This window comes from Manacus vitellinus, unplaced genomic scaffold, assembly GCF_001715985.3.
Source record: "Manacus vitellinus isolate BGI_N305 unplaced genomic scaffold, ASM171598v3 scaffold_24_pilon, whole genome shotgun sequence".
Taxonomy (NCBI): domain Eukaryota; kingdom Metazoa; phylum Chordata; class Aves; order Passeriformes; family Pipridae; genus Manacus; species Manacus vitellinus.
Genome location: NW_021939798.1, coordinates 12,389,059 through 12,398,704, shown reverse-complemented (window position 1 = coordinate 12,398,704; position 9,646 = coordinate 12,389,059). Strand labels below are relative to the sequence as shown.

Below are 9,646 nucleotides of genomic sequence, written 5' to 3'. Positions count from 1 at the left end.
ACAGAGGGTTTTGCTTCTCAGGGTGCAGCTGAATAGGGGCTGGACCCTGCCACAGGGCAGAGGGACCAACTATCCCAAGGGCCAAGGAGCTGGAGAACCGCCGGGGGAAAAGCCCCTCTGCGCTGTACCCCAGCGAGGGCTGGGGGTGGGTTAGGGCCCCGATGCTGTGGGGATGGGGTGGCCGTGGGGTCCCTGGGAGAGCCCAGGTGCTGGGGCAGCTCTGGGTGCACCCTGGGAGAGTACTGGTGGCGATGATGGCTCAGGGCTAGTGGCTGTGCCAGCTCCACAGCCCTGCTCAGCACTGCGTGGGGACGCTTTGGCTGGGTGGGCAGAGCTGGGGCTGCCCAGGCACCGAGGGTCCGTGCTGAGAGCTGTGCAGGGCCGTCCCCACTGTGCCCTGCCTGCTTCCAGCTGCTGCACTGGCCGAGCCAGGGCTGAGGTAAGTGCTGTAATTGTTTTCTCTGTGGCCCGAAATGAATAATTGAGAGGTCTTTGAGGAGAATTAATTAGCCCGTTTATTGGCAGTAAATGCTTTTCTCCAGATGATGAAATAGATCTCGAGCCACACGTGGGGCAGGCGGATGCAGGTCGCTGAGGCTGCTCCGGAGCTCATAGGTGCCAGTCTGCAGGCCAGGCGTGCTGGTGCCCCATGCCCACTGTGGGCTCCCATGGCCTCCCAGTGGTCCTGCGTGCCCGGAGCTCGCTGCACCCACGGCCAGCGGAACCTGGCGTGGATGGGAGCACAGGGCACCAGGGGGTGAGCAGGGTCCTGTGGCAGTGTGGGAACCCTCTGCCCCTGTCATGCCCATGTGGCTTCCTGCTCCCCCCCAGCTCACATCCCATCCTGGGGGCTCTCTCCCTGTGCAGACTCTGTTGTGTCCCCTTGTGTCTCCTTTCTTGTGGCTGCCAGGGTAGTGCCAGCTTAGGGCTTGTGGCCTGCACCTCCTCCTCCTCCTCCTCCTTCTCCTCATCTCCTTTTTCTCCTTCTCCCCTGGGCATGAGGTGAAGGGCCCAGGATAGCCAGAAATGCTTAAACAAGGATTTCCTTGTTGCTGCACAAGCTGTTTGCCTTCTCCCAGGCCAGCCGTTAATGAGGTTTGGCAGGAGGCACCGTCAGCCCCAGCCATTGGATTTCTATAAATCAGCCTGGAGCTGATGCTTGGGGCTGGGATGGAGCTGCTTGGCTTTGGTGCATGGGACTGCAGCCTATGGGTCATGGGAGACCCTCTGGGAGTGGAACATCCTGGCAGGGTGGAGAGGGGCAGAGGCTGAGGGGGCCAAAAGGGGACAAGGGGGCTGTGGCTGCTTCCCGGCAGACAGGTCAGAGTGTCCACTTCCAGGAATGGTGGAAAATGTAAAGCAAAAAACAAAGCAGCTTCCCACAGCCGAGGTGCTTCTGTGTCCTGATCTTTCCCACATTCCCACCTCCCTTCCCCAGACCTGGGGAGGCTGTTGGATGGTCAGAACTGGGATGGAGATGGCTTTGCTCCCCTGCCTGCCTGCCTTGGAGTGGGGACGGTGGCCATGGCCATGCATCCCCAGGCAGCCTTAGGCATGCAAAGCGGAGCAGGCAAATCACCCAGGCCCCCAAGAAGCATCGCTGCAGCTGGGGCCGGTGGTCGCTGCTGCAGCTGGCCCCTGCCGGGAAGCAATGCCATAGTGGCAGGGCTGGCATGTGGGCCCTTCACACTGAAGCTGCTGCAGCAGATGTGCTGGCTGCTGCTGGCACAGGGACACTGCCAGGCCTGCAGGTCCTGTGGAGTGCCAGGCTGCTGCTTCCCACAGGGACACAGGCTGTGCCCAGCCAGGACCCTTGCTGGGCAGTGAGCAGGGTCTGGCAGGAGCTGTTCCTCCGTCTGCAGCCACACACCTCCACCCTGCCGGCATTCCCCACTCTGCTCCCGTTGGCCTGGGGTACTACCAGCCCTAACAGGGGTGGGATGTGCCCAGTCAGAGGAGAGGGAAGATGATGCTGCTCAGGCAGAGCCCCTGCTGTGGCTGGAACCTGCCACTTCCCCTCTGTCTGCACCCACCCGTGGGCGCGAGTGCAGCTGGAGGCTCTGAACAGCAGCGGCAGTGTGGTGCTGAGCATGGGCAGCACTGGGGAGCCCTCAGTCCCCCAGGGACCTGCTCATGGCTGGGCCAGCTGTGGGGGGCACTGGCGTGCACAGCTCTGTGAGTGGGCACCTGCACCGTGCTGGGAACCCAGGTTGGTCCTGGCCCTGTCTCTGCTCTGTCAGCCCCAGGGCCCTGCTCCATGCCATGGGCAGGGAGTCTCTGTGCCAGGGTGCCTGTGCCCACACCTCTCGGCAGCTGCAAGGCTGGGGCTGGGAACAGGAACCCCGGCGGGAGGTTGTGCAAGGAGGGGGGACCCGGGAGGGCACGGCCAGTGTCGAAATTCCACCTTCTTACAGAAAAGCCCCAGGGTAGAATTCCTGACAGGGGTGATTCATCCCCCACTGGAAGTGATGACTTTGCCTCTCCAGTAAACACTCCTCAGCCCAGCAGGGTGCCACTGCACCCTCCTGTCACCCACCTGTGGGATGACCTTGCCTAGGAGAGCCCCAGGGTGGTGGGTAGGTGGGTGGGAACCGCTGGGCAGCAGAGAGATGGGTGCCAAGGGCAGAACTGAATCTCTGGCTCCCTGCCCCAGCTGCCATCTGAACCTGGTGCAGGCCAGTGCTGCTGCCAGGTGCTTTGGGGGGCCCGTCCCCTGCCAGTGAGGGCACACGGGACAGCCCTTTCCAGGAAGCGTGTGAGGGCAGCCAGGCTGTGGAGTTCCCGACAGCAGCTCTGGTTTTAATAACAGCAAATCAATGGATGCCCGATTCCGGCCAGAGCAAACTCCTGTGCTTCCTCCCCGGCCTCCCCCACTGGCAGCTTCCCTGCAGGGCAGAATGACCCTGGTGGGAGCCCCAACCCTGGCCACAGCACGTGGGGCTCCAAATGCTGATGCCCTGTGCCTGCCCGCCCTGCCTGCTGCACCCTGTCCCAGTGTGCTGCCTCCACCAAGCCTCACCATAGGGAAGGGAGGTTGGGGGTCCTCGGTGCCCCTGCCCAGCCCTGCTGTGCCCAACCCCCATGGAAGTGCTGCCCGTGGGCTGCTCTGTGGCCGGGCATTCCCAGCTGCTCCAGCCGCTCGCTTCCCCAGCCCCGTGCTGTGATTCCACCTCCTCCCCGCGGGTTTGCACAAACCTCCCGCTCGCTTTGTGCTTGTTTTGAGAACAGATTAGTCATGGCTCTGAGCTGGCTTCCAGCAAACGCACAACAGCACCATGGAAAAACGAGAACAGTGAAGTGATGACTCAGCAGGGCTCCTGCTCCATCCCTGGGGTGCCAACTGTCCCTGCTCCCGATGGCCCCGGGCACTGGTGGGACCACCCAGGGATGTGGCAGCTGGGCCAGGGCGGGTGGGCGACGGCAGGAAAGAATCAGGGGCAGTGTCTGCCTGGAAGCTGCAATGGTGGTGTCAGGGTGGGACATCAGGTCCCTGGGGGTGATGGACCCTTGAGTATAGCCTCCTCCCCTTCCCCTGCCCCCTCCTGCACCCAGTGGGTGGGGGCTCCCCTCTGGTCTGCTGGCACCTTGCTGCCCCGACCCCCACTGCACGGGTGGCCGAGCATCTCGTTGCTGGCAGCTCCTGCTCAGTGCCCAGCAAGGCCAGTGGGTGCTGGAGCTGCTGCAATGATGGGTGGCTGCCAGGACCCCGTGACAGGCTGGGGATCCCCGGCTCTGTGGGCTCAGCAGTCAACCCCAGGCACCGGGGCCTCCCAGCCAGCACCTGCGTGCCAGGGCCATGCCAGTGACGGGAACTCCTGGGGCGGGCCCTTACCGTACCTCACACCTTGCTCCACAGCCCTTCCCTGCCCTGCCTTGGCCGGCTGCCTGGCGGCACAGAGTGCTGCCAAGCCTCCCTGCCAGGTGGCTTATTGTGATCCCATGGTGCTGGACACCAACTGGTGTTGGCTGCCAAGGATGAACAATGTAATTGCTAGAATTACAGTAAAGTGCTCCCATTCCCACTCATTAAATGCTGAGACAGGGCCCCTGGGTCCTTCTAGGGAACATCTGCTCCAGCTGTGCCCTCCACCAGCCACACGCCCTGTCCTCACCCACGCAGCACTACTGGTGCCCGTTGCCTCCCACTAGACTGGCGCAGGCTGGAGTTGTTCTCTGCTGACGGCCCCTGGAGCCATGGGACAGGCAGAGCCCACCAGTCCCCAGCACCATGCACTGGAGAGGAGGTGGCATGTGAGGAAGGCAGGGCTGGACTGCAGACACAGGGTCCCACATCTGGGACCCCCATCCCCAGCCACGTGTGTGGCACTGCCATCACCGGCTCCTGCGCCGGGGCTGAGGCCAGGGCTGATGTGAGGCCAAGGGACGGTCCAGGGCTGGGGTTTGGCACCTGCCCATGGCTGTTCTGCCAGGGTCATCTGAGGACTCTGCGCTGTGCTGGGCGAGCACACCCCAGGCAGCTGGCAGCCTGCTGCCAGTGCACCCACGGGGACTCCCGTGACGTGCCACGTGCTCAGCAGTGACCGCAGTTGGTGGTGGGCACCTCACCACTCCCTGTGAGTGCGGGTGCAACAGCAGTGAGGCCCTGGGCCCATGTCCCTGCTGGGCAGTGGAGACCTGGGGCTGGGGGCCCGGGGTAGCACAGCTCATGGAGCTGCTGATGGAAGAAGTGAGGACTCCACAGCTGCTGGCTCTCTAGAGCTGGCCACGTGTCTGGCTGGGGAAGCAGCAACAGAGTGGAGTTTCCATGGGGATGTACACAGCCTGCTGGGCTCGACTGCATCCTGAAATACTCCCAGACCTGGACAGGGGGTCCTGCTGCTGCCCCCTGCTCCCCACCTGCTTGCAGCTCTGCCTGGTTCTGGGAGAACCAGGGCCAAGCCAGCCCCCATGACTCCCCCAGCCACCAAGACTCTGGGCCAGGTCACCATCAGTTGAGTTGCTGCTGGGACAAGTACTTATAGCAGTACCCCATCTGGGCAGAGGCCCAAGAGGAGGGCCAGTAGTGGAACTGCAGGGCTCCAGGAACATCAGGCTGCAGCTCTGCTCCTCCTCCAGCCCAAGCAGCTGTTACCCCTAAGGAGCCCACAGCTGGAGCCACCAGTGCCGGCCCCGAGTGATGCCATAGAGCCCATGCTTGTGCTTCCCAACAGCAAGACAGGAGCAGATGTCCCAGTCCCTGTTTCCAACCATCCCTGTGGCCCTGGCCTGTGGAGGAATTGCCACGTAAGGAGCAGGTGGTGCCATTTACAGTAAGTCCCCAGCTGCTGCACAGCCCTTTCCTGCATCCTACTGGGAAATGTGGCAGTAGACGTGGGAATGTCCTGGTGCTGCGGAGCTGAGCAGGAGGAAGTGAGTGAGGGGAGCGCTGCAAGGTCGGCATGTTTGTGAGCTCCCTGCTTGGCTCTGCTGCCCTAGTGCTCACCAGTGTTGCTGCCCACTGCCGCCTTCCTCGGGGTCCCAGTGCAGGGCTGGGGAGTCCTGCTTCCCTGTGCCTGGCTGGGTTTTGCCTCATGGCTGGGGGACTGGCAACAGAGCCGTGGTGTCGGCTGAGCCCTCCACTGCCCCGCTGCCTGCCATGCCAGGAACACTGGCTATGGTGGTTTCCTGTTTTGGATCTGCAGAGGCTGGTACACACCAGAGCAGGTTTCCTGCACCCCTGACCCCGTAGGGTTCAGGTTCTCCATCCCAGCGTACACTTCCTTCTTGTGCCAGTAATGAGCCAGTGCTGTGATGGGAAGCATCAGCAGCTGCCCAGTACTCCATGGGGAGGCCAGACTGAGGCAGGATGAGGGGTTCCAGAGGTTGTGGGGCAGCCACTTGTCCCTTCCTGACCACTCTTCTGTGCCCCAGCACCTCCTCGGGCTCTCATTGGGCCTGGTGCTCTCACCTTGCTCTGCATGGCCACCATCAGTGTGGAGGAGGTGATGGCACTGGAGACAGGCTGCACTTACAGATGCACTAAGTTCTGCAGCTGTAAGAGAGACCCAGGGTGTGGGGATCTACAGGACCCCAATATCCCAGCCCTGCTCCTGGAGCCCTGCCCAATTCCATCTGGCTCTGGGCACCGTCACACAGTGACAGGATCTGATTACCCCGAGAACTCTTTCCCCATCCAGGAGCCCTCCCAGGGGTGAGCTCAGCTGCGGGGCAGAGGGGAACTGGCTGCGGGACACTCTTGATCGGCTGCTTACGAAATGCGGGGCCAAGTCCGCTTGGCTGCTCTGGAGCAGGCGAGAGGTTTGTGAAACCTTGGGCAGGGATTTGCCCGACAGCTGCCGTGTCACTGCTACCCGTGAGCTTGGCTTTGTTCCAAGAAACCCGTGGGGCTGGTGCAGCTTCCCGGACTCTCGACTCAGCCGTGGTTGCAGCACTGTGAGGAAAGTGGCCCTCAGATGGTGATGCCAGGGCCCTTCTGGGAAGTGGAGAAGCCAGAGCTGTTCCTGCAGGGATGGAAAGGCTGGGGTCTGGCTGGGGGTCTTGGGCAGGGCCACTGTGGGCAGCCTGGCAACCCTCTCTGGGGTCAGCTTCCCGTTCTGCCCCACCATGGGGTGCTGTGAAGCCCTTGCCTGCTGGGGGGGCTGAGGGTGCTCATAACCTCCCAGGGCTCTGGTTCCCCCTCCCCTTCTGCACCATGTCCTGCCCAGGAGCAGTGATGCTCTGCAGGGCAATGCTCCTGCTGGCTGGGGGATGCTGTGCCCACAGCACTGTTCCCACACCATCCCTGGCACAGGGTTGGGAGTCACCAGCACTGCTGGGAACCCTGACATGGGGGATGTGCCTCAGCAGGGCCTGGCGGGCAGCCACCCGTGTGCGTGGACATTCCTTGCATAGCTGCAGCGGGTGCCCAGGCAGGCCATGGCGCTTCCTGGCAGCCTGTGTGCCATGGCCCTGCAGAGCAGCACCAAAATAGTCACTGGGACTGTGCCATGGCCACAGCCTGAGCTGGCACACTCACTATCCCTCTGCTCTGGGGTGATCCCTAAGGAAAGTCTTTTCCCAGCAGCTGGGGTTCCCCAGAGGTGGAGTATGGTGCACGATGCCAGGCATGACGCCCACAGTGCAGGGCTGTGGGTGCCAGAGGGGCTGGGAAGCACGAGGCACCTGGGCACAGCCTGCTCCTCACAGCCAGGGGCTCTGGGAAGATTGTGGAGGGCTGACCCCTTCCCAGGGGATCACCCACATCCATAGATGCAGCTCTCCAGCTGGGCGCCGCGCTGCTTGCCAGTGAAATGGAGCTGCAGGTTTATTCACATGCCCACTTCATACCCTCAAGGCGCAGGGGCCAGGCACTCCTGAGGGCCGGGAGATCCCTGTGGGCATCCTCTCCCTCCTCCTCCTTCTCCTGTCATCCCCTTCCTTGGGCATCTGTGCCCGGCTCAGGGTCTGCACAGCTGTGCTGTGGGGGTGAATGTCCTGAGCCTGCCGTGCTCCCAGAGGAAGCACCACATACCCTTCCTAACCGCACCTCTCCATGCCCTGTTCCCGCAGCTCCTGGCCCCGGCACGTGCCAAAACAGGGCTGGGGGCAGGCAGGACTCGAGTGCTGCACAGAGGCTGTGCCGCCAGCTCGGCTCCTCCATACCCGGGGCCATGGGCTGTGTCCCGCCATCAAGAGACTGTTTGTGGTTGCACCATGTGGACGAGCCGGGAGCGGATCCCGTCCCCGCGGCTCGGCTCAGACATACCTGAGTGCTGGGACAGCGCTTACGCAGACAGAGGGGCTGAGTCACTGCGGCGGGATCACCCGGCACGGACAGCGGCTCCAGGAAACGGCACTTACGTGGTGTAAACACATCCCGGCATTGAGCCTGGGCCGAGTGGCCCCGGGGGTGCAAGGGAGAAATCAAACCAGATCTGAGGTTTTTCATTAAAAAATAGTGCTCTTTATTATAAATTATGGAAACATTTCCTTTCTGAATATAAATATAAATATGTGCAAAGTTTCATCTGAGTTTGGTTTTGGTTGAATTTTCAAGCATGGTTTTGCTCAGCCCTCAAGGCTGGAGGTGAAGATGGAATCTTTATAAAAGACAGTGATTCACGTTGGCCTGTAAACATCCCTTTGGTTAAAAAAAATAATAAAAATTAAAAAAAAAAAAGCCAGAAAAACCCAACCACTTCTCTGGGTGGATGCAGAAAAGCACTCATGAGACGACACGCTCCAGGGTATCCTCCCACCACGTTCCTGCGGGAATCGGTGGCCAGGGTCTGTGGGAGCGGCTGGGCAGAGGTGGGGTGCAACTCCTGGTAGTAAGGGCCCGGGGTGCTCCTTGCAGACACGGTTGTGTGGGATTCAGCAGCATTGGGACGTGCCACTTCCCCTCTGGCTTCACATCAGCAGGACCTTCATCACGCAGCGTCACCAAATGATGTGCAGTAACCCAGATTGTGGGGCAGGGAGAATTTTAAGGCTTAGTCCCCTGGAAAATGGCAACGAGGGAACAAAGGCAGCAACCTCCAAGTCTGGGGCCTGGTGTGAAAAGAGCTTCCACCCACAAGGAGGCAGTAAGAGGTAAAGTACAGTATGGGCAAAAAACGCCTTCCTCTTAAAACCGAGGAAAAGCGATCAGGCACTCCTGGGCTCCAGTGCTTTCAGTTCCCGGGGGCGGAAGGGGCTCTCACCAGGACACCCCCAGGATGGGGTTGCCGAAGTGCACGTTCCTCTGTGTCACAGGAGCCATCCTGGCTACTCAAGCCCACAGGAGCTTTGCCAATGGGCTCACTGTAACTTCCACAGTTCGGCTGGAGCCATCCCCCTTCCCTGTGGAGAGGAGGTGTCGTGCTTCCTCGGGGGTCCCCCCAGCACCAAAGGTGCCCAGCTATGCTGGCCACAGCCCTGGGCCCACAGCGGCTTTCCCCAGTCCCCCTCCTCTCCTTCCCAGAGGGAGAGGCTCGGCGTGCCCTGTGAGCTCCCACGCTGGTGGGGCATTGTGCCTGTCCCTTGCTCTTGTGCTTGTAGCGTGTGACCTTGCTCTGCTGGCCCCTTAGAGGGGGGCATCATACTGGTCCAGGAACTCCTTGATGGGGGCCGGCAGCTGAGTCATCTTTTCATAGGAGTCCAGGTGCCCGTTGACGGTCTTGCGGCACAGGTGCTGCAGGGTGGACACGCTGGAGGAGAGCGGGCGGCTCAGCACCAGGGGGATCTTCTCGCCACCTGAGTAGATGTAGTAGGTGCGCTTGGGGTGCAGGGCCCCCCCCGGCTGCTCGGGGACGGCGCAGGGCGCGGGTGGCATGTAGTGATGGACCAGCTTGAGCACGCAGTCGAAGCGGGGCACGGGCTGGCTGCTGTGGGGGTCGCTCTGCAGGGAGAAGCTGCCGCCCTCACACTGGATGCGCAGGTTCTTGGTGCCCGACTCCGTCTTGACGCTGAGGGTGAAGAAGTGCCGCTGGTCTGAGCTGTCCCTGATGAGGAAGGTGCCGGCCGGCTCAGTGCTCAGCAGTAGGTTGGCCTCGCCGCCCGTCACTGTGCTCCAGTAGAAGCCACTCTCCTGCAGCTTGCGCACGGTGTTCACCACCAGCTGGTACTCGCTCTTGGAGCTGAACGTCTTGAGGCGCAGGCTGGTGTCGAGGGGGTGGCTCATCCCGGCAGCGGGGAACTTGCTGTGGGTGACCATGGCGCAGGGAGC

The 9,646-nt window shown here is 61.9% G+C and overlaps 2 protein-coding genes across 2 annotated transcripts in view; both read right to left on the bottom strand.

Moving 5' to 3' along the window:
- LOC103755847 (probable low-specificity L-threonine aldolase 1) overlaps window positions 1–8,701 on the bottom strand; it is a 14,118-nt gene extending 5,417 nt beyond the window's left edge. Inside the window, exons 1-2 of the mRNA XM_029960125.1 lie at window positions 8,643–8,701; window positions 8,199–8,289 (exon numbers count right to left, since the gene is read on the bottom strand). Of these exons, the coding sequence (XP_029815985.1) occupies window positions 8,199–8,289; window positions 8,643–8,701 (150 nt within the window). The remainder of the gene's footprint in view (window positions 1–8,198; window positions 8,290–8,642) is intronic.
- Window positions 7,881–9,640, bottom strand: SOCS3 (suppressor of cytokine signaling 3). The gene has a single exon (XM_008921834.4). It carries the CDS (start codon window positions 9,632–9,634, stop codon window positions 9,005–9,007), a length of 630 nt encoding a protein of 209 aa, XP_008920082.2. The 5' UTR covers window positions 9,635–9,640; the 3' UTR covers window positions 7,881–9,004.
- Between the last annotated feature and the right edge of the window lie 6 nt (window positions 9,641–9,646).

What these genes read in the sequence shown, in the direction of transcription:
- SOCS3 (XM_008921834.4), bottom strand. Translation starts at nt 9,634, where the DNA reads ATGGTCACCCACAGCAAGTTCCCCGCTGCCGGGATGAGCCACCCCCTC.